Source organism: Lithobates pipiens, unplaced genomic scaffold, assembly GCF_037356315.1.
Source record: "Lithobates pipiens isolate NorthernLeopardFrog02 unplaced genomic scaffold, aLitPip1_a1.2 Scaffold_13, whole genome shotgun sequence".
Taxonomy (NCBI): Eukaryota; Metazoa; Chordata; class Amphibia; order Anura; family Ranidae; genus Lithobates; species Lithobates pipiens.
Genome location: NW_027507718.1, coordinates 75,727,780 through 75,753,125, shown reverse-complemented (window position 1 = coordinate 75,753,125; position 25,346 = coordinate 75,727,780). Strand labels below are relative to the sequence as shown.

The following is a 25,346-nucleotide window of genomic DNA, read 5'->3' as shown; positions in this document are numbered from 1 at the left end:
ACAGTTCATTCACCATGTACTTTGTTTGAGTACTGGTTTGCTGTTCTCTTAATAATGAAAGAGATGGCAGACAATAATCCAGAATTGAATAAGGATTTTGTGTTTTTTAAAAGAGGTATTGCATCATGTAGCAGTATCCTCCAGCACATAAAGAGGGCTTGGTAGGGACCTTCATCATGTTGAGGACTCATTCATTTGCCAATCTGCAAGTATTTTACTGGTACATGTTTCTGTTTCAAAAAGTTAATAGTGTCCTTACAATATAAAACATGGGTGTTGATTTACTAAAACTGGATAGTGCAAAATCTGGTGCAGCTGTACTTGGTAGCCAATCAGCTTTTAACTTCAGCTTGTTCAAATAAGCTTTGATAAAAAAAACCTGAAAGTTTCTGATTGGTTTCTTTGGAGAGCTGCTCCAGATTATGCATTCTCCAGTTTTAATAAATGAACCCCATAGCATTTATAATGAGTAGAAACGTACATTGTCATAAAATGAAAACACAACTACAGTATGTACAGCAGCTCAACTGAACTATGTGACATAAACACTTGTCTTATTCTATTATTAGTTAGCTTTATTAGGCTGAGACCTATGTTGGTGCCCAGAAACAGGGCAACTGTACTGCAAAATTAAAATAAGATAGCATACGTAGTTGGGTACTATACTCCGTGTGACTTTTTACATAGAGAGTAATCATCAGTCGTAGACTATGTTGAAGGAAAAGCATGTTTGACAATGCAGTATGCTTCAATTTAAAACTGTAGTCTAGCTATAGAACAGCAAAGAACTAGACATAAGATGGAAAAAAATTGTGGAAAGATGTAAGTAAAGGGATGGGGAAGATTACCAGGGAATGAATTGCTTGTCAAGCCATAGAACAAGTGAGTCATATAGCTAGCCCATTTCATAAGAGCAGCAATGACCTCTCAAAATCTTTAGGGAGTTAATGTTTTATCCATGGGGACCAAATCCTCTCAAATTTACAGATTGCATCTTTAAGAATTGAAACCATTTTTTCATGAATCAAGTACCATGTCATCATATGCTTCACGTGACTGCTGGGGTTGGGGACCACCATGCCTTTTGCAATAGTTTGTTTCCCATCAGTGAATAGAAATTTCAGGAGGTGGAATTGCATTTGGATAGCTTTAGGTTCAAAAGTACTTCCATAGGTGATTTTTGTATGCCCTAGCCCAATATCGTATATTCTAACTGATATGCATTAGTTCAAAATCTGCTCATCTTGGGGCATTTCTACCATATATGTAAGAGGATGGATGGCGACTGTTATCACCAAAAACATTTGTCAAAGGGTGTGGGTATGAATTTTGGTAAAGGCTGTGGAACCATGTACCATCCCATAAGCAGCCTATAGTTGGATTCTTTAGCCAATGCATTGATAGGGCAATGTAGTGTAATATGCCATATTTGTTTCTGATCCTCCTTGTGTATGCCACTCCCCAAGTCTCTTCCTATTTTGCCACATAAGGATGTAGGTGGAGTGCTTGACCTTTTAGTTGCAGGTACATTTTTATCAGTTTCCAAAATAATATTGAAACAGTAAGATGTTATGATCTCATCGTACATATAGTGTTACACTTTAAGCCATATCTAATTTTACAATTTTTAAGCTATGAATTTGCAGGGGGCTTGTGGTACCCAATACAGGTTTTTGGGTTTGGCGGGGGTTGAGTTCTGCTAATTTGATATCTCAAAGAATATACTTTTGTGACACTATTTATTCCATTGCTAGTCTCCAGACACCCATCTGAACCATTGCGTTAAGCCCTAGTGGAGTTTGCCCCAATATATGATGTAACACAACAAGAAGATTGTTACTTTCAGTGATTTTCCATTATTTATACTGATAAAGATATTGCACCTTAGCATAGATGGAACTTTTTTTTTAAATCTGAGCATAATGGTTTAAATATGTAGAAGGAGTGAATCAAAACCAAGACTACAATATACATTTATTACAGATAACTGATACTATTGGATAGAGAACTCCTTGTAGTAAATAAATACTGAGTTCTATAAACAGCATTTTGCTCATTAAGAATGTGGTTAGGAAGGGCTTACAGGTATGCCTTTCATGCTCTGCTGCTTCAAATTAAATTATAAGAGTTTTCAAAAGCAATGCATTATGTGAGCAACCCTCAAAATACCATGTTTATCTCTGTCTATACACATAGGTTAGGATAAAAGCTGTATTATGTTATCAGTTTAAAATATAATATTCTTAGTCCATTTTATTTTTAAAGGAGACCTAGGGTCTGGACTCTGTGTGTATCATCAGTGCTGTTCTAAAACATGTCAGTGATTTTGGCTGCTTTGGTTAATATCCACTTGCTTACTGGGCACTGAACCCCCCCCCCCCTCCTGTCCAGACCAATTTTCAGCTTTCAGCACTGATGCAATTTGAATGACAATTGCGTGGTCATGCAACACTGTACTCAAATTAATTTTTTATCAGTTTTTCCCTACAAATAGAGCTTTCTTTTGGTGGTATTTGATCACCTCTGTGGTTTTTATTTTTTGTTAAAATGTTTTAAAAAGACAGAATTTTTAAAAAATGTTGTTTGTTTTTGTTATAAAATTTTGTAAACAGGTAATTTTTCTCCTCCATTGATGTATGCTGATGAGGCGGCACTGATGGGCATGGATAGGTGGCAGTGATTGGCACTGATGGGTGGGCATTGTTGGGTGGCAATAATGGGCACTGATCAGCACTGGTTGGTTACACTGATAGGCAGCACTGCTAGGTGGCACTGTTTAGCACCACTAGTGGGCATTGATAGGTGACATTTGTGGGCATTGATAGGTTGCACTCATGGGCATTAATAGGTGGCACTGGTGGGCACTGTGGGCACTGGCAGATGGCAATGGCAAGTGGCACTGGCAGGGGGTACTGGTGGGCACAGATGAGGCATAATTGCCTCTTCCACTTCGGGACCGATGTCCCTTGCAGATAAGCTGGTGATCGTCTTTTTCAGCGTGAGAAGAAAAAAATAGATTATCGAGCTTTTATTTACATCATGTGATCAGCTGTCATTGGTTGACAGCTGATCATGTGGTAAGGGGCCGGGACCGGGACTCGGATCTGTGATCACCCAAGTCTCACTGACTCAGTGATCACAGCGCCCTGCAGGGGGTGCGCAGAGCGCGTGCAAAGGGGAGGCTGTCATACGACGGCCTTCCGAAAATTCAGGTCCGCACTGTGGCCGTCATTCGGCTATAGCGCGGACGGCAAGAGGATATACAATTAAAAGTACATAATAGATAAATAAATCCCGAATGTACATATCAATCACTGGTATAGTGGAGGAAGTCTTGACAGTTGATGTTTGCTATGAGTTACAGTCATATACAGGATTTGATTTTCCTGGTGCAGTAATTTTCTCAGATTAAGGGATAACCTAAAATAAAAAATTACTGTATGTATAGTATTATGGGCACATTATGTAAATTCCATTTTTGGAGAGGCAAATCTAGCACTAAAACCCTGTTCAAAAGCATCCATTCTAAACTGCATTAACCTGTTTTAAGCTGCTCTTCTCATTCTCATTGATTTATTTGGGGAGAAAAGCAGTTCTGACAGGAATAAAAGCCCAAGTACTAAGACCCTGACAACTTTTGCTAATTAATAGGAAAATGTGCTTATCTCAATCATGGGAATTAAGATGGGAAAACCCATAAATAGGCGTCATACACATAATCATGTAGAGAATCACTGGCACTTTCTGGCTCTTGGGAAGCTGCAGGTGGCATGTAAAGTTGCCAATAAAAGTGAATGGCTGTACTGGTCATAGTAGTGTAAATGCCGATGGCATCATAAGGATCAGCATTTACCTGCACATGTGCACACAGTGTATTTACCCAAATGCGCCACTTTCATGTTTGGAGAAATCTTCTGTTAATGAATGGATGGGTAAACGCCGATCCACAAGCAATTAGTGTTTACACAAATGCGGCTGTGTACAGTCATTCACTTGTAATGGCGGCTGTACACAGAACCTTTAGCACTGTAAATGTTACACTAGAAGACTTTGCGGCCTCTGAACATCTACGTGCATGAAGCTTTAGTTAATAACATTTACAGGCATATACAGCATCTTAACACTTATTATGTTGCCGATCTTTAAAGCCTGATTGAACTTTCGGTTTAAATTAGTTAAATACATTCCAGGTGCATCAAAACAAAAGATGCACAAATTCTTTGTTTACTTTAAAAAAGCAGCTACAGCTTGAGTAAAAAAGCTAGCCCCCTGCCAGTTTCCTGTAGAGAAGGGTCATTGCCCTTTATGGGGAAACAGTGGTCTCTCTGCAGAGGTCTGTTGAATCAGACCTATAACTCTTCTATTAGAAAAGTGCTTGCTCCCTGCTGAGAGCCATAGGTCTGACTCTGTGTCATTCCTCTGCAGATAGGCCACTGCTTTTCCACAAAGAGCAGGGGTCCTCTGCAGCATGCTAGCAAGGGACTGGCTTTGCAGTTCAGACTTTGGCTGCTTTCTAAAAATAAAGTGTAATATTTTGCACACCTTTTGCTTTGAAGTAGCTGGAATGTATTTAGCTAATTTAAACAGAAAGTTTGATTGGGCTTTAAGGAAACCTGGCTGTTTTATTAGGCCTTTGAATATTTTATCATAGCAAAGTCTTTTGCTGCCACAGTTGTTCAGCTGGGATGTTTACAGTGAAGTTATTGTTGGAAGTATAGTTATTTAACCTGAAACCTGTTGTTTTGCCCAACTATCTCTGCCTTTGTAGATTTTCTAAACTCTGTTTTGTTTTACCATGACAACATATTATAGAGTAGCAAGATATCAGTATCTTATCAATAGCTAACATTAATTAAAGTGATACTAAACACAAACTGTTTCATTTACATTGTCCCTTCTATTTCTGAATATGGATGATGGCACTGTAATTATTTTAATAAAAAAAAACTACCTTTTTCCTAATCGATATACATCTGTCACATGATCCAGCTCTTTCCCAGTCTGTCTGCAGAGAAATATAGGCAGGAGGAGCTTCTAGTCCTCTGCTTCTGGTCACATGTTCAAAATAATAACAAAACAGTCTTTGGAATACAGAGTAAAAATAAATAATTCATATCAATAAACTGTTTTAAATCTTGATACAAATATATATATTTGAACTCAAATATTTATTATTTTTTGGCAATAAATGGATTGCTACCAGTCACGGGTTGCTTCACGCCCCTCCAGCCTGTGTCTTAAAATAAGAGGGAGGTGAAGCCTCCATCAATTTTACATGTAATATCCCACCCCCATTGTGTTTAGCTGGTTAGTGGGCATGGAGGAGAAGGGAGAGAGTGGGCTGTTATTTATCTCTCTGTATATGCCCACATGTGGGACTGTATAGTAACACGAGCTGCTTAGATAGGGAGGAAATTCTTAGTGTAGAAACTCAATGAAAACTGAACACTGCTCTGCAAACTTCCTAGCTGAATTGGGGACCTGAAGAGAAGGTGGGGATAGAAAACAGCTGGATCAACCAGTTTTTTTTTCAGAATACAGAAAACTAATCTCATAGTGACTGAGTATGAACAGCATGTAATACAGCGATTATTGATGGTTTTTAACCACTTGCCGCCCGCCCTATAGGGAATTGACGGTGGCAAAGTGGTTGCATAATCCTGACCGGCCGTCATATGACGTGATCAGGATTATGAGCCACTGCGCGCCCCTGGGGGCGCGCATCGCAGCGATCGTTGTTGCAGGGTGTCAGTCTGACACCTGTCAACTACGATCTCGGTAAAGAGTCTCCGACGGAGACTCTTTACCACGTGATCAGCCGTGTCCAATCACGGCTGATCACAGTGTAAATGGGAAGAGCCGGTGATCGGCTTTTCCTCACTCGCGTCTGTCAGACGCGAGTAGAGTAGAGCCGATCGGCTGCTCCTCTGACAGGGGGGGTCTGTGCTGATCGATTATCAGCACAGCCCCCCCGAGGGTGCCCACACTGGACCACCAGGGACGCCACCAGACCACCAGGGATGCCCAGAAAAAGGTAATCCCCCCTAGACCACCAGGGATGCCAGTCAGCACAATGGATGCCAATCAGTGCCCATAATGGATGCCAATCAGTGCCCACAATGGGCATCACTGATTGGCATGCATTATTGTTTGGCACTGATTGGCATCTATTAGTACAGTATAACACCAATGCCGCCTATGAGTGCCCACCTGTGCCGCCTATCAGTGCCCACCTGTGCCACCTATCAGTGCCCACCTGTGTCACCTATCAGTGCCCACCCGTGCCCATCTGTGCCGCCTATCCATGCCCATCTGTGCCGCCTATCCATGCCCATCTGTGCCGCCCATCCATGCCAATCCGTGCCAGCTATCAGTGCCAATTTGTGCCACCTATCAGTGTCCATCCGTGTCGCCCATCAGTGCCGCCCATCAGTGCCGCCTATCAGTGCCACCTATCAGTGTCCATCAATGCCACCTCATCAGTGCCACTTCATTGGTGCCACATCATTGGTGCCCATCAGTGCCGCCTTATCAGTGCCCATCAGTGTAGCCCCATCAGTGCCCATCAGTGAAGGAGAAAACGTACTTATTTACAAAGTTTTGAAACTGAAACAAAAAAAACATTTTTTTTAAAAAAAAATTTCGGTATTTTTTTATTTGTTTAGCAAAAAATAAAAACCGCAGAGGTGATCAAATACCACCAAAAGAAAGCTCTATTTGTGGGAAAAAAATGATAAAAATTTCATTTGGGTACAGTGTAGCATGACCGCGCAATTGTCATTCAAAGTGCTACAGCGCTGAAAGCTCAAAATTGGTCTGGGCAGGAAGGTGTTTAAGTGCCCTGTATTGAAGTGGTTAATAAGTAAGAAGGCTGACCATAGCCTAGCCTGCATTTGTGCGAGGAGTCTGAGAGGTACATATACCTCCTCCTCCTCTGCCTGATTCACGTCGGCTTGTTCAGGGTTCAGACCAGTCATCTGATGTCCAACCCCTGGCCTGTTTCAAATAGGGGGGCTCACTGTCACTTTGGATATGCTGTGTCATGCCATGAGATTTATTCCCGAGATTCAAATTGGTGGTCAGGTCGCAAGCAGAAGCTCGTCCCGGGTTATATAGGGTGGGACCAGGTTCTGGGTGTCGGGTAGGGTTCTCCATGTTTAAACAGTGCTTATTGCCACAGCACATTCGCCTAATCCACCAACACCATCAAACACATCCATCTGGTATCCAGCACTTCAGACCCCTGTATACTCCTGGCAGGTCGTCCTTTTGCGGCTTATCCTCTCAAACTTCCCCATACCAAGCATAGAAAGGCTAGGGGTTTGTAGGAATTTCACGTCGTTACATAACTGGTGTCCATTCAAAGTGTTTGATCTTCTCTGCCATTATGTTGCAAGAGTTCCTCGGGTCAGCCCTTGCTCCTTTCCCCTCACCTGTCCTCACGCACAAGCAATTTGTTCCCAAGTCTGGGTTTTCTCTGAGTCCAGCTTCATCCGAATCAACCACGGGATATTCATCTGGGTTCTGGGCAGTTGCTGGCTTCAAGCAGGGGGTCCCTCCTCAGTATCAATTCATGGGATGTTGCTGTTTATCCTGTCAGCATTGATACATTGGATCCGTGTTCTGTAGCCATCCGGGCATGCACTACCCTGTTAGACGGTTTGTTACTTACCTCTCATCTAGCTTTTCATCACACCTACTTTCGTGTCTCTTGCCCTCTCTTTCAGGCGTACTGTCCAGCTAGGCCAAGGCACACCTCAGGCCTTGGTAGATACGGCATTGCATTTCCAAGTGAAGACTCTGACTACAAGTAAGAAGGCTGGCCGTAGGCTAGCCTGCATATGTGGGAGGAGTCTGAGGGGTGCATATATCTCCTCCTCCTCTGTCTGATTCACATTGGCTTGTGTTCAGGGTTCACCCACCCGTTTCCCCCAATTTTCACATTTTCTCATACACATTATACTTTTCTCCATATTCATACATTCTGGGTATGCCCTCTCTTTCAGGCGTACTGGCCAGTTAGGCCAAGGCAGACCTCAGGCCTTGGTAGTTATGGTATCGCATTTCCAAGTGTAGACTATGACTACAAATGCTGTTTAATGACATTTTAATGTCTATTAATAATGATGATAAATATGAGTTAATATATAACAAGTATTAGACAACTACTTGTCAAAAACAGTCAGTGAAATATAAAGCAGCAATGTATTGTGGGCTACTTGACCTGAAGGTTTTAGCCACAATACCTTAGACACTGAGATCAGTGAGACTAGAGGTCAGACCTCAACAGATCACAAGTATAACCATGTCTCATCTCTGTTTTTTGCAATCACCTTCTCCACAAAATGTGAACTGACAACATTCTCAAATACCTTTCAATTTAGCAGACCCCGTTCATGGCCAGCGTAGGCGCAGCTTATTACCCTATCACTATTCAAGCCATGACAAGGAGAACAATAAAAGCCATATCCATATGTGAGGAAATGGTAGAAACAACATTTTGCCATAACATTGGATCAAGATCAGTCACCCTTGTTAGCTAATGAATTCCTTGCATGAACATTACTACCTTGAGAGGAAAAACCTGAAGAATATTGCCAGTTAATTGGAAGAAAAAAAAATGAATTGAAGAGTAATACTGTGTGTTTGACATTCTGTGTCCTGTTTTTCATCAGTGATAACCAAACAAAATATGTTCCTCATTCTTCACATGCAGTGCAGTCGATGAGCTGATAAGATGGGTTTTGGATCTCATTGGAGCACCTCTCTGCAAAACATGTGCAGCCCGTCATTTTGTTTGAAAGGAACAGCTCTGCTTCCATTCTCTAATGTTTAAAGCATCATTGTGGTTACCTTCACAGATAGCATTTTGTGTCTTATATTACATCTGTAAAGTGTCTTCAGAATTTGTTGGCCTACTTATTTTTATAGGTTTTTCTTTTGTATCGCAATATGGTTGTTTCTGGCTTCTGAACAGCTTATTATCTTTTTAACATATGTTTGTAAGGACAGGAGATTCCTTGTAATAAACCGGATGTGTTGCTTAAAGCAGAGGAAATTATATTACCTTTTAAACACTTCGGCTTGCTGTAATGTGATAGCTGTGTGCCATCATTAACGCGTTACTGCTGTACTGCATATTAAAAGTCAACTTTTTTCTGTTTAAGTTTCCACCATTCAAGCTAATAACAAGTGTTTTTATAAAGATATCACATCTTGTTATAGTCAGCCAATCTGGTTGTGATTAGTATATATGTGTGCTTCTTTATAGAGCCTTTTATGCAGCAATCATCAGTGATTATTGCAAGTCAGCATAAAGTATTCTGCAATTTCCGACTACCTCTATAACTACCATCATGTCAAAATTGTGGCTGCAAAACAATGTACTCACAGTTGGGGTTTCTCAGGAAATAGAGCTTGGAACCTATAATCTCAGTGTCTAAGTCATTCCAGTTCACTGGTTAGGATGACAACCTTTGCTTGTCAAATTGAGGAGCATCATGGGAAAAGGCAGCTCAGAGCAACAAGAGAGCCAAATTCTAACTATAACTATAACTAAAAGAGGCTAAATGTAGAAAACTGACTTTTCTTTTTTTTATGAGTTCTGTTTTGGATGAGTGTTTATTTTCAGTTAATGGTATTTCTTCCTAATAATAGATGATTTTGATGAAATTCCAGTAAAAGAAGCAATGTTTTCACCACGTGTGCTTTTTTTTTAACTTGTGCAGAAAAACTACCAGTAGAGGCCAAGTTACCATGGTATAAACAAGCGCAGGAATTAGAAGAAACAGCAGCTGTATCTGAGGAGCCTTCGTAAGTACCCTATTTGTCTGTTGCCCTGTAATTGTAATTATTTTTAAATCTGTTTTAAAGGAGTGTTACTTGTTATTTACCATTCCGGTATAGCTAAATCTGATTCTGTGAAAAATTATTTTTTAAGTATTTGAATCTTTCCTATAATTTTCCAAGCAAAGTAGGCAACTAATTAATGCAATATATAAAGTGTAACTCTAGATATAACATTGATTGCCTGTACCCCTTTAGGGACATCTACCCTCACTACCTGTTCTTGTGACAGTTTTATCATAGGGATAGTACAGTAAATGGGAAGAAATTTTCTGAACAGGCACCGGGCAATAAAAACCCAACAAAGGTTCTAAAGACAAAGTAAAGTTGGAAATTTAGTTTATTGTGTAAAATTTACTTGGGTTTTACAAATTCTGCCTGGTTCTCATTGCCCAGGTATTATACTTATTTACATTAGAGTTAGTCATTTTGAGCAACAGTGATCAACAGACATGGGGAGCTTTGTTCCTCCTAATATAACACCTTAGAACATTTTCAATTATTATTATTACTATACAGGCTTTATATAGCGTCAACAGTTTGTGCATCGCTTTACAACATAAAGGTAGACAGTACAGTTACAATACAATTCAATACAGGAGGAATCAGAGGGCTCTGCTTAATTCAGAGCAGTACCAAACCCTGCAATTTTCCACTAATAGTGGACTTAGGCCGCGTACACACGCGCGGACTGTTCGCCCAACTTTGTCCGTCAAACAGTTTCGGCAAACAGTCCGCTCAAAATTAGCATGGACGGACATGGCCACACACGACGGACGAACAGTTTGCTGAAACCGTGCGCGATGACGCGAACGGCACGTACGACGGGACGAAAAATACGACGTCCTATACACTGCATTATAACTTTCGGCGTGAAAATCCTTTCTGAGCATGCGCGGAACTTTGTTTGACGAACAAGCCTACACACGAGCGGACTGTTCGCTGAAACAAGGTTTCAGCGGACAGTTTTTCGGAAATTCCGAAAAACCTTGTCCGTCAAACTGTCCGCTGAAACTGTCCGCTGAAAGCCCACACACGAGCGGACTGTCCGCCCAAACACTGTTCAGCGGACAAAGTTGGGCGAACAGTCCGCCCGTGTGTACGCGGCCTTAGACTTGTGTAACCGTCAAACAGTGCTGGAAAAGTCAGTTGCAACCTACGGTAGGCATTCTGTATCTGCCTAGGCCCACTTTGTTATCCATTTCACAGTACTGCATAAATACAAGGCGGTCACTCTATGCAAGCTATAATGGGCAACTCTTCCTATTCCTAGACCCCATCCTTGACGGTACTATCAATATAATCCAGTAATCAGAAGTAAGATTTTGCAGGAAAAGACTCTGATGATATAAAGCATCTAATAGGCTCCTGTGAGGATAGAAAAACTTAGTATGCCTAGACACTGTGACATATACAGAAGTCCTCTGCTGCTTTTAAACAGGAATTATATTTAAAAGGTACAATTTTTACAAATTGCTTTAACCCAGTTATTGTGCTAATGAACCCCTTTTGGACAGCCACATTTTTTTTTATCAAAATAGATTGTAAATATATGGTTTCAATATTTTAAATATAGGTCCTTTTTAATGCTACTTTGGATTTGTAGATAAATTATGTTTTTCCTGTTTTCAAATCCACAGTATTCTGGCAACGTTGAACCTGCAATTTAGTAAGCAGGCACTTTTCTATCCTTCCTGTTATAAAAAAAAAGTATGCTAATCTATGGGATGTATGTGAATGTACATGGGAAGCAATGAACCTTGTGGTTTCCTTTGTATTTTTGCAGTTTAGTAAAATACTTTTTGCCATTCTCCCATGCGGTAAAAGTACAATGACTGTATCACACTTTAGTAAGAGTACACCTTATTATAAGCTTCTTATTTAGCAGGCCCCTTCCATCATTTAATATACAGATTTAAAAAAAAAAAAAAACCTAATGGAAAAGAGAGGCGTGAATTTGATTTGTGAGGAAATATAAAGTGGGTTCTTTTGCAGGTAATTATTCAGGTAGAGGTTTTGGAAAGTCACTAAAAGGAAATGATGCTAGAGTACTCAGCACTGAAACCACAGTGTTTCTGGAAGGAAACTAGAAATGCTATTATTAAAATGTAGCTTAGGACTGTTTCCCTTTGGAGCATGATTAATGAGCGCAATTTACAGCTTTGATCTGCACAGTTCCTTGCTCTGTCTATGCAGTAGCTTACAGGGTTGAAATTGAAATCTCGATGTAGTCAAATAAATTTTCCTTTCAGAGGAGTAGAATTGCTGTGTAGAGCTATTTAATATACACTGTATTATATTGCAAACAAAGCACATGTGGGGAGCTACTGCAATGCTCAGGTCTGTTTTCCTATATGATGCACATTAGCAAGCAGAATGGATATGATGCTGGGCTTTACGTGCTCCTTTTTATAGCTACACTGAACAATGAAACTAGTGTCTTTTATTATGTTTTAATTTGAGTAACTATGCTTGGCCAGCTTGGAAACAATTTACAGTCAGGTGTATGAATAAACACATAAAACCCATTGTGCATTATATAATGGAATTAGAGGTAGGTAGAATTGTGTACAGTAGCTGTGACTCACATGTATCAGATACCACTTCTTTTATAGAGTTCTAAAGGTAACAGATGGTGTTTTAACTTTACCCTAAAATGTATCTGAAACCAACACTTTTTATTTTAGTTTTGGATAAGGTGAAGAGTTAAAGCTCCTGTCTGTGTCCCCACTGGGAAGATGTACCATTTGTATTTGTCCTGGTGACCATTATCTCCACTGTAATTGTGGAGACATATGCCAACAGGGACATGTGTTCTGCTAACAACTCTCTAAGGAGATTTCCCTCACTTTGGAGAGGTTCTCCCTAACATAGTGTTGTATCTACAGGAGAGGAAGTAATGGGAAATCTCCCCAATAGAACACACATGGCAACAAATCTAATAGGGGATTCAATCGTTTCATGCTCCAGCCAAAACTAAAAAAGTTTGTGCTATTGGTTTAATAGAGCAATATTACATGTCAATATCACATACTGCTTTATTAGCAGTTGATTTGATGGTAGCTAAGTGTAACTTTGGCTTGTAGTTAAAAGGTAAATCTTATGCCATTCTGTTTCCAGGCATTGCAAAAGCATTAGGGCTAAGTCAAGGTGTTCAAAACAAGCATGTAGCCAGTGAAGTCAGATAAAAGTTAGAAAACCAATAGAGCTCAGCCTACATACATTTTTAGTACTCGTCTCCATTACACAATGTCTCACATTTTATTGCTATCCTAATATCTGGCACTGAGCCTGGTCAGTCTGCTCTACCTGGCTCCCTCCATCCTACCAGTATAACATGTTCTGAAGCAATAACAAATTGATTGATCAAAGTTATTAATTACTCATCTTACTAGTAAATAACAGAAACAATTAATTGTTGTGTATTGGTGGTTAGAACGTCTGCACGTCTTGGGGAGTCAAGCAGAGGCAGCATGGCCATAATCAGTGAGATATTGTCTAAGATTGTTCATCTATTACTGTAGTATTCATTACAAACAAAGGAAAACTTGAAGCTTTCAGGAATGTTTCCTATTTTCCCACTATATCCTATCTAATGCTTAAAATGTATATCAAGCCAATCGTTTTGGATAGAGTGGAGAAGGTACAGAAATTGAAGGGAAATCCCAGTTTTTAGTTTTATGTAGGGTAAATGCTTCAATGAAAAACTTTTTCTCAAGTCAACTTTCTAAGAAGGAATAACTGATAACTATTGAGAGATCTCTTTCAATTCTGCATTGTTCCTGGGATGGGAAGTTAGGAGGAATCATTTTGAAGTGATACAGACAGTATAAAAACTGGAAAGGGGTCAAGAGCATTATCTACTCTAACCACAAGTGAAATAGAATTTTTAGCTGTGCATAAACTTTAAAGAACAACTCCAACCATAGCTTCTGTCAGATTTTTTGCTGCTTCTATCCCAACAGGGGAGATGCATGTCCTGATGACAAGACATGAAATAAAAACAAATCTCCCCAAAGTAAGGAGAATTTACACCTTGATAGTTATATGACCAGCATACATGTCCCCATTTGGAGATTACCCTCTCCTCCTAGTAATTTGACAATATGTGTTAGTGGAATTTCTGCTCACTTTCTGTTCTGGTAATAGCTTCCATCAAAAGTACAGAAAGTAAGTAAAAGAAAAGTCTATCTGATGTGGGCAAAATTAAGAACATGGCTCTATTCTATCCAAAACAAAAAAAAAAGGTTTTGTCAGGTTCTGCTTTAGGTTTGGATAATCACTAGATTAAACAAAATGGCAATTATAAGAAAATCTTGGAAAAATAATGTTTTCATTTTAATTAGGCATGTGTGTAGAGAAGCAATCAAATACATAAAATTATAACCATTTATGGTAGAATTTATGGACATTTACTGAGGTGTACCGGCACAAGTCATGTGAGGAAGCCTCTACTGCCAGCTATAAAATAGTTTTCCCTGTTTTTTAAATTGTTGAGGTTAACTTTGTTCAAAAACCAATGTACTAATCAAGGTAATCAAAGCATTTTGTTGGCAAATATAGAACTTTATAACAAACCAATGCATTCTACTTCAAATAGGACTAAATTGTTTGTAATAACTAGAAAGCTTTTTGTATTTTGGAATAGCCAGACTAAATCAAAGCAGGTATTTAGTGCTTTACTAAACGGGAGCTATTGGGACTAGTAAACTATACATGGTAAAATAATACACTCCTGAGCTCTGTCTTATTCCAGTCATTTATATACTATTGCACCATATACATAGATCCGTATATTTATTACAAGTCTCGGGTGCAAACACCTCATTAAATTTAAAGGACGTTAGGCAGTCAGTATTGGATAGTGTTTAGACATAAAAGAGGAACTCCATCTGTAAAAAAAAACAAAACACAAATTTCTATGTAGTTAAAGTTGAGCACATTTTGAATTTTAATTGTGTGTCAAATATAATATTATCAATGAATTAGTATAGGTAATTAACCCCTTAATTTAGGTAAATGTTCTGCTCACACAGACACGCATATCAGTCCAGATATTTTAGAAATATTGCACAAAATGTCCAAACAGACCATTAATGTCATATACTATAATAAAACACATTGAAGCCACGTAGACATATCTGTCCAAAATGTAATCCATTGCATTTCTCTATTTTCCCAAATGGTAAATGTAGTCTACTGACCCAGAAAGAAAAGGCTATATAATCCTTCTGTTCCATTTGCTAGGCCCACATGTGCAGGCACATTATTATGTATTTAGTGTGTGTTTTTTTTTTTAAACAAGTGGATCCCACTTTAAAGAATAATAGAAAAGGAAATTATGATTTTGATCAGTTGTTATGACAGCTCCAAATGTATTAAAGGTAAATTGCGTTTGTTATGGCTTTCTGCATATGACTGCTGTATAAATTGTTTTTTAAATATGTCCCATGTTGTTCTCAAATTTATAGCTATGTTATTTATTTAGTCAGTTCTTCAGATGCTTTAACGTTTTGGTTTCCGCTTTACAGTTTTATCCCGGAACCATGGTCTTCATGTAGTGTTAGCTGTGGAGCTGGTGTTCAACAACGAACAATAAAGTGCCAGGTGCTTTTGTCATTTGCTCAAACAGTCGCTGATCTTCCACTTGATGAGTGTGAAGGACCAAAGCCTGCCAATCAAAGAACCTGTTACAGTGGACCCTGCAATGGAGAAGCTGTAGAGTACAGTCCGGATGAGGAAGAGGTGGAATATGGAGAAATAAAAGATATTGATGAACTCTATGACTGGGAGTATGAGGGCTTCTCTGAGTGCTCAGAGTCCTGTGGAGGAGGTAAGTTGCTTATATTATAAAATAAATTGACTAAACTCATGATTTGAAAAGTGTAATCCTGAAAAGGCAAGTCATTATAGGTCAATTATAAAAGCACTATTAGGATTATCATTATCCACTATTTTTCCTCTTTTGAGAGTAGAGCCATATTGCTACTTATAAACAAAATTAAATTATAATTAATTAATTAATTATTCCCAGCTGAAATTAGGGTGGCATTGAAGGCTGGTGAATTAAAATGATATTAACCACTTGCCTACGGGGCACTTTTACCCCTTTCCTTCCCAGGCCAATTTTCAGCTTTCAGCGCTCTCACATTTTGAATGACAATTGCGTTTATCATTTTTTTTCACACAAATAGGGCTTTCTATTGGTAGTATTTAATCACCACTGGGTTTTTTATTTTTTGCTAAACAAACAAAAAAAGACCAAACATGTTGAAAAAAAAACATTTTTCATAGTTTGTTATACAATTTTGTGGTTTTTCTCCTTCACTGATGTGCACTGATGAGGGGGCACTGATAGGCTGCACTGATGGGCACTGATAGGTAGCACTGATAGGCACTGATAGGTGGCACTGAAGGGCACAAAGAGGTGGTACTGATAGGCGGCACTGATGGGTGGCACTGATGAGCACTTATGGGCACTCATAGGTGACACAAATGGCCACTGATAGGTGGCACTGATGGACACTGGTAGGCGGCACTGATAGGCAGCACTGATAGGTGACACTGATGATGAGGCACTGATGGGCACTGATTGGCAGCACTGGTGGGCACTGATTAGTGGCACTGGTGGGCACTGATTAGTGGCACTGATGGGCATTGATTAGCAGCACTGATGGGCACTGATTGGCAGCACTGGTGGGCACTGATTAGTGGCACTGGTGGGCACTGATTAGTGGCACTGATGGGCATTGATTAGCAGCACTGGTGGGCACTGATTAGCAGCACTGGTGGGCAATTTTGGGACCGATGTCCCTTTAACGGAAGTCGGTTATCGGCTTTCTTCTTTTCTCCTACTGCTGTCAGCGTGAGGGAAAAAAAGCCAATACAGGCATACCCCACGTTTAAGTACATACTGGGGTTTATTTACTAGCTGGAAAGTGCAAAATCAGGCTCACTTCTGCATAGAAACCAATCAGCTTCCAGGTTTTATTACAAAAGCTTAATTGAACAAGCTGAGGTTAGAAACTCGTTGGTTTCTATGCAAAAGTGAGCCAGATTTTGCACTTTCCAGCTTTAGTAAATAAACCCTATTGTGTACTTAAAAGTGGGGTATGCCTGTAACTGGCTCCTGTTTACATTCTGTGATCAGCTGTCAATGGCCAACAGCTGATAATGTGGTAAAAGGCTGTCGTGATTGGCCCTCTACCCCGATCTGTGATCAGCCAAGTCCAAAGGACTCGAGGAGAGGGAGTACAGGAGGATGTCCATTCATGCCCTCCCAGCAGTGTAAACCCATGCTGTAGCCGTCTTTTGGAACTGGTTAAAAGTTCAGTTTTCTTTTTGTTATAAAAAATAGCAAACATGTCATACTTACTTGCTGTGTGCTATGGTTTTGCATAGAGCAGCCCTGATCTTCTTTTTCTCAGGTCCCCCGTTGTTGCTCCTGGCTCCTCCCCCATTGACCAGTGTCCCCCATAGCAAGCTGCTTGCTATGGGGGGCACTGATGTGTGCTCATTCCCAACCCCCGCTCTATGCATCCATAAGACACTGCCCCCTGCACTCTCCTCATTGGCTTACTGGCTATGATTGACAGCAGTGAGAACCAATGGCTCCCACTGCTGTCTCAGCCAATGAGGAGAAAGAGAGACTGGACAGCCGAGGCTCCCGGGCACATCGCTCCTGAGCCCCACTCTAAGCATCCATAAGACACATAGTTTCACAGCTCAACTCCACCCCTGCTCTCTCCTCATTGGCTTACTGGCTGTGATTGACAGCAGTGGACAGCCAAGTCTCCTATGCACATTGCTGAATCGAGAGGTGGCTCAGTTAAGTATTAGGGGGGCTGTGGGGGGAGCAGCACATGGAAGGTTTTTTACCTTTAAGCATAGAATGCATGAAGGTAAAATATCTTTGTTCTTTACAACCACTTTAAGCCCTTGAACTTAAAAAAAAGTATAAATGCAGACAGCATCCTTTAATTGTAGCCTTCATAGTGCATGGTTTAGAAATACTGAAGTTTTTTTTTACCTTATTTACCAACTTTCACTTGTGTTTGTTAACACACACTTTGCAAAATGAACATTTACTTAAACATTCACTGATCCGTCTCTAAATAAACCCCTGTAAGTTACCTTTAAAGTATAACTAAAGGCAAAACTTTTTTTTTAGTTTTGCATGGAGTGGAGATGGATTAAAACACCTGACAATTTTTATTGCTGCTTGTTTCCCCTCCTCTCTTTGTCCTGTTTACCATTATCATTGAAAGAAAAAGTAAAAAAAGCACACATTTTGGGTTGTTCCTAGAAAAGTAATAGAGGGGAAATTGTCTAATGGGGACACTAGTTCTGGTGAGATGGGGGTCACCAAAGAATTTCCTTCATTTGCAGGGATTTACTTTCACTTCCTGTTTGGCTATGGGACATGAAGCGAAGGAAAATCTCTGCAATAGGACACAGATGGCGAAAAAAAGAAAATATGACTGGTTATAGCCCTCCCTTGCTCTATCCAAAATGAACAAGTTTTGCCCATAGTTCTACTTTAAATTAACCCTCTGCTGTGGAGTGTTGCCTAAGGGTGCCTTGTAATACAGTTGTATCATTACTAGTAGAAGCTCTGATGAAGATAACACATTTCTATATACTGCTCTTAGAGGCCTGTCAATTTTTTTGCTTTTTTTTTTACAAACAAACACATTCAAGCGATACCAACATTTCATACATTGTGCAAACAATGGTTGTATGTATAATCAGGTATCTTGACAGACAATCAATATTCACCTCTCCATCAATGTTGTGGTCAGTTTTTGGAGATCTTGTACATGTCAGTTGTAACAGGAAATGATGGAGATCCACACATATAGAATGCATTTAGTTTACGGTGTGCCTTTTCAAACAAAGGTGACACAACTTTGTACCTTTATCTGTACTGTCTTTTCAGTGTCTAATTGTGCCCCAACATTTGCCTTTTTTCTGACTGCTTCCTGCCCAAGCCTTTTTTTGACTTGACCTTGCCCCTATGCCTTTGACTGCAAGTTTTCTTGCATCTGTCCCAAGAATTTTCTGGCTCTGTACTGTTTTCTTTATATTAGAAATAAACATACTTGTCTTTGAACTAAGTCACCATTGCCTACTTCTCAATCATAATAAGTCAATTCATTTTTTATTGGACTAGGACCATCTTCCTATAGTGATCTTCCATAAGGATTTTCTATAATTTAACAATTTAGTGGAAAGTTATTTTCCCAGAAGGGACGTCAGTGTCTGTAAAAAGAGCTGTTATTGAACCCCCTGAAAAATCCTTTCCTTTATGAGATGTCTTTGAAGTCATGCTCTTGGAAGTGTAATCATTTTTTATGTCCTTCTTTTTGCAAGGAACCCAAAATCTCTGAAAGAATGATATTACCATTCCCGGTTTGTAGACAGTATTCAACATGTGCTTAAGTGTGAATATATTGGCCAAACTTTTACACTTCTGTTAACAATTCAGAAGAAAATACACCTCTTTGCTTGGTTCTGGATGAGTGAGTTTTATATCCCCAAAGGATCTTCCCACTCTGAACAAAGGATTTGTGTTTTACCCAGCTACAGTAGCTAGCGGACTCGTGGAGAAAGAAGTCTTCCCATTAGATTGCTCCTGCTCTCATGAAACTGTAAACATTGGTACCTATAAAAGCGTGCTAAAGCAGGTGACACTGCACTGTGAAAACATAAAAACAATAAACCATATGACATGGAAAACTCTCATGCCTTATGGACAGCTGTACACTATATACAGAAGAAGCTGTAATTCCATTTGACATGCTTCACTCAATCTACAGTGCTACTGAACTGGAACAGGTTACTTTAGAGCTGATGTGGCTGTGGGTATTTTTCAGGCTGATAGTCCCAGAGGAATTAAAAGCAAACAGTGTTTGCAAGGGTAAGTTTTGCTATGTTAAGGAAACTCCACCCAAATATGTTTTTAAAACTGTAAGCATTTAAGGATTAGTAAACGTATATTGCATGTTTCTTCATTTAAATGCAAATAAATTAGTTAAAGCAGTATTAAAGCCAAAAGCAAATATTTATTATATTGAAGCTTACCAATTCTTAGATGGGATGTCTGCATTTGTTTCCTTTTTAAGTCTTTCTTTCTTCTATTTTCATCTTATGACCCACCAGGAAGTCTGTTGCTTTAAAAAAAAAAAAAAAAGCTCTCTTCCAGATGTATCAGTTTACAGGGATGAGACAAACCATTTAACGCTGGCGGGGGTGCTTACAATGATCAGCTTTTATTTATGTATGTAACCATTATCCCAAATGAAGAAAAACAGTTTGCGGTAAATGACAATAGAGTATTAGCCAGAAGTTTGGCTTCATTAAATTGCTACTGTATATCTATATCTGCTAGTACATTTATTACTACCCCCCCCATGCTGACAGTGTTGCTGTCTCCTGTGCCCCTTCATCCAGAGTTGGGGCACTCTGATACAGGAGGTGTCTTACTGGCCAGATCACCAGGTGAAAACAGAGAGAAAAGGCCTAAAATAAAGGGAACTAATGCAGCCACCAGCTCTAATGATTGGTAAGCTGCAGTATATTACATTTTTGGTATTGGGTTTAATACCGCTTTAAGCACACATAGACAAATTATTAAAAATGAGTCTTAACTGGCAGCAATTAAAAGAACTTAGAGCCAAATAATCCACATACAAAATAGTAAAGCCTGTACAAGTGTTGTGGGGATGTTGATAGTTATTTGACTCTGTGCACTTTTTCATGACCAACCTGTTCCCTCTGACAGTTAACTTAAAGCCGTGTTCCTCAAAAAAAAAAAAAAAAAAAGAAAAGTCAGCAGCTACAAATACTGCAGCTGCTGACTTTTAATAATCGGACACTTACCTGTCCCAGGGCCCAGCGATGCGGGGGATCGAAGTCCCACTCATCTCCCCCTCCACTTGGTGGTTCCGGCATTGTAACTGTGGGCGCCTGGCTCTGGCTTCACAGCCAGGCACCCACTGCGCATGCGCGAGCGGCGTTGTGTGCCGTGATTGGCCGCTCAATCATCTGGGACCTGAGGCGTGTTCCAGATGATTGACAAGAGGGAGGGGGCATAGCTGATCTCCCTTCCTGCACTGAGAGAAGGGACGTCAAGAGCCCAGGCGCTGAAGGAAGAAGACTACGAGGGAGCCCCTAGCAGCAGCATTTAGAGATGAGTGAAAAAAATATGTTTTTTTTATACACATAAATTACATTTTTTTTTAGGGTGGAACTCCATTTTAATGTTTTATAATTCACATGAGGTGGCAAAAATCAGCAAACATGGGTAAATATACTGTATAAGGTCACCAGGTGCTTTCCCCATCTTGAATACATTATAATAGAGACATGGAACCTGGAACGATAAATTCTTAATTCTTATAAAGAATGTGTTGCTGTCTTTTTATATCATCTAGGTTGAGTCAGATTGAGCATGGCAGCAACATTTAGGGCATTGGTCCAATGCCTGCACTGACCACACATTTCTCCAGGCACAAATTCTTTAGAAACAAATTCTTTAGACTCTCATGCAAGGGACTTATTCAGCAGAGATGCTATTGCAATTTTATATAATTAACTTCTAGATACAATCTTTCTTGACTAATTCTTTAACGTTTTAATGCAACTTGAAATGTTTTCTTTCAGTCTGATTAAATATGCAGCTTTCATCAAAATATTACTTGGTGATCCTGCCAGGAAGGTCCTTGTTAGGCACTCCCTGTTATAGGGTGATCATTGCAACCCTGGTATAGAGTACAGTGAACTGTGCTATTACAATGTAAACAGATATGGTCCAAAATTTTCACTATCAGGTAGACAAGCCTGATCAATAATGTACAGCCAACACTGGAGCCACTGCTAGTAGACAGTAGAGTAGCTAAAAGAGACTGAAGAAGATCAGCAGTGCTGGGAAGTCAAAAAGGATATAAATAACAGTATGTTTTAACAAAAAAGGCAATTGTTTATGATAGTTCAAATTTTAAAAACTAAACTGTTAGGCTGGGTTTTAGTAAATCTACCCCATAGAAACAAGAAGGGGTGGATTTACTAAAATTTGAGAGTACAAAATCTTGTGCCTTTCAGCACAGAAACCAATCAGCTTCCAGGTTTTTTTCTCAAAACTTAATTGAACAAGCTGAAGTTATAAGATGATTGGCTATCATATACAGTTGCACACTCCAGATCAGTTTTAGTAAATCAACCCCATAGGCTGTTCATTTTGCAAGGAAATTTGCCCTTAGAGCTTAGTGAATGAAGTGAAGCTCTGTTGGCTTGGGTATTCTTTGCAAGGGGAAACTTCTATTAAAGGCAAATTTCACTTTTTAATAAAAAATAATAAAGGCACACATTTTTCAGGTAAAAAATGTGCATTTGTTTTTTTTTAGTACACAGGAGTCTGCAAAGTATTGCAGCTGTGACTAGTGAATTGAGGGCGCAATGTCAGGTTCCTGCACACCTTCCCTCCAGCTTTCTGCCCATACCTATGCAAGGAATTTCCGTTAGAAAGCTAGAGGGAGCATGAATGAATGAACTATGTGTGCCGTGGTGGCAGATAGGACTTGTAAATAACGAATTAAACAAAATATGCCCCTACAGCTAAATACAGTGCACTTAATAAACAAAATTAACCCCAATGCACCTTCCAGCAGCTCTCACTTCTGTCAAACACCCGACATATAAATGAATATAATTCCCCACATGAAATAAATCTAAATGATCAAACAGTGCAATGCTGGACTACAAACATTCAATAATACTGTACCCCCTCCTTTATATGTTAGCATAAAATGTAGCAATAATTATTCTACCCTGCCTTTCTTGCTTTTTCTTCCTGCTCTATCATTCTCTTAGTTGAGACATTCAGAGACATGCGATTAACTGGTTTGAGCTTTGCCCACTTTTTACTGGTTGAACTAGATTGACTTTTTTCAACCAGACTAACTATGCAACTCCAAAGAGGTATCTCAGTGTGTTTTGCTGTTCAACTTTTGTGTACCCCAGAAACCTACCCACATAGAAATTTACAGGCCCTAAGGGCACATATATAGGAGACTGAGCACTGGCTCACCTAGCTGCAGCCTGTCTATTTCTCACATTGTGAGGTACTCACTGCTTATATAATTTGGTATACCCCTGGACCTGTTCTGTTCACACCTCAGATGTGCATTGTATTGTATACTGTTATATGTTCCTGTATATCTTGCATTGGTTACATCATTTGTATGTTCCCTTTATGACTCTTTCATACCCCAAGCAATTTTGAACAAGAAAATACAGCAATAAAAGGGATATTTTATAGTTTATTCCTTCACAGACCCGTGTGAATGAATGACACAGCTGTGTAGGTTTAAGGATGTTACTGTCACTTATTGTCACTTAGGGATGAGGTTCGGTATAAACAGGAGTTTGACCCAAACCCAGCATGCTTGTAGCTCTGCAAGTGGCTTTTGCGGCCATATTTGGCCACTTCACCCCCACTCAAACACCCGGATGATGTTTGTAAACAAACATCAGCTAAAGGTCTGTAATTGTTTTAGCAGTAGCAACACTGCCACAAAATCAAAGATCTCCGGCCGACTAGTGTTTCTCTTTTTTCTTTAATGTGTACTGTCCCTTAATGGGTGCCACCTTGAAATTCATACATGCAGCCTGGGTAGCCAGATAGAAAGTGCAGTGAGTGTGCCACCCCTTTTACCTGAAAAAGACCAGGCCATGTGCTTCAACATTGGGAGGATACCCTTCAAGGAATCTTGCCGCCATGTTGAGCGATACCACTGCTGCCACTGAAGCAATATCAGATTGCAGATTGCATAAATCAATTCTAGGCCCAAAACTATCAGCTTATGTGAGGTCCTTTCTTACAGGCATTTGCAAAGCATTATAAAAGCTTCAAGCAGCTTTCTTGAAACCATTACAGCACCTTTTTAGTCCTGGCCCAGATGTGTTGATATAGATACTGAAAACTATATAAATAATTTTATTTTTTTAATAAATACAATCACACACCCCAGGCTTCAAAGGTATGCAAGCAATATTTTTCAGAGATGGATATTCTTCATGCCAAAATATAAGGCTCCCACCACACACACAGTATAAGCCACAGCTAAAAACAATATACACCATTGCCACCATTAGGAAAAATTGTTATCATAAGTCTGCATCCCTTTGCATCTTGAAAAGTGGACCTCTCTTTATCAATATGATTTTATGACAATAGGGAAGGACCAGAAGTGAAGAGTCACTTGGCACAGAGAAGTGCCATTATAATACCATCATGGTACCACAGGCAGAATTTTAACTTCACATTGCTAGCCTGTGTATGCATTTCAATAGTGCATGCCTCAAGGAAAAATCTAATCAATGGAGTCAAGGGATGCAGAGATTTTTGATTATGTATCTTCCCAGTGTGTGTGTTTTTTTTTTTTTTCATTATTTTGGTGAGGTTATAAGGGCTCCCAGGAACTGTGCCATATTTATCTTTAGACTTTAGGTCTTCTTTAAAATGAATCTCTGTTTTGCCTAAGCAGGGCAAAGAAAAAGGTTCACCATTATGCAGCTCTCCATAGACATATATGCTTACCTTCCTTTCACTTCCGCACTATCATGCTCAAGGAAAGCCTAGCTAATCAAACAGTTGCTATTGGCAAAGCTTACACAAGGCTTCGGACTTCTCTGTAATATTTCTGTCTGACCTAGTACTGTCTGATAAGTCCCATGCTCTTTAATGTTCAGAAGTACTGGTATTTAATTTCCTTCAACTCTAAGTTCTGAACAGAGCTGGGGGGGGGGGGGGGTGAGGTAAGATAAGTTAAAAAAAAAAAAGCTGTTGCTTTGCCTTCAGTGAGAAAACCACAAGTTCGCTTCTTGTTCAACAGGTGACGGTCACCTTGAAAGCAAGCAGATTTAATCGTATATACATATATATAGTATAGTTCATGGCATTTTACAAGAATAATCTTTTTGTTCTCATTATACTGAAAGCAATAAGACTATTCAAGGTAATTTTATTGTTTTTACTGTCTCAAGAGATGAAATTGGATCGTCTCACGTATAACCTTTCACCTTGCAGAGGTAGCAACCAGAAGGAACTAGTTAGTAATTTAGCCTGCTGTTACTTTCACGATTTCCCAGTGCTGTCATCAAATATCATGTAACAATTATGCCATTCTGTTAGATATAAACAGAACTGGACTCTGCTTTGTTCGAAGCTTGGCGATCCACATAGAATTCGTCATTTCTGCCCATGATTCCTGATCCTTTCCACCATCTGTCTTCTTTTTATCCCCACTTAGCTTTTTCCAGTATCCTATTTGTATGAAGTGACAAGAGCTAAAAAAAAAAAACTGTTTCAGTGATTCAGATGCTGGGTCAGTTTGGTGCACATTTGATTAAATTCTCATTCAAAAGAATTTATTTTCTAGCTATTATTCAGAACTTGCTGAAAGGAATTGTGTTAAGCTTGCAACCTGCACATGAGGAGA

At 39.5% G+C, this 25,346-nt stretch overlaps 1 protein-coding gene across 3 annotated transcripts in view; it reads left to right on the top strand.

The window, feature by feature from the left end:
* Positions 1-25,346, top strand: part of ADAMTSL1 (ADAMTS like 1) — a 1,178,053-nt gene that overhangs the window by 994,000 nt on the left and 158,707 nt on the right. For all 3 annotated transcript variants that reach the window (XM_077475229.1, XM_077475230.1, XM_077475231.1), the window contains 2 exons: positions 9,729-9,813; positions 15,378-15,679. In XM_077475229.1, coding sequence (XP_077331355.1) covers positions 9,729-9,813; positions 15,378-15,679 — 387 coding nt within the window. The remainder of the gene's footprint in view (positions 1-9,728; positions 9,814-15,377; positions 15,680-25,346) is intronic.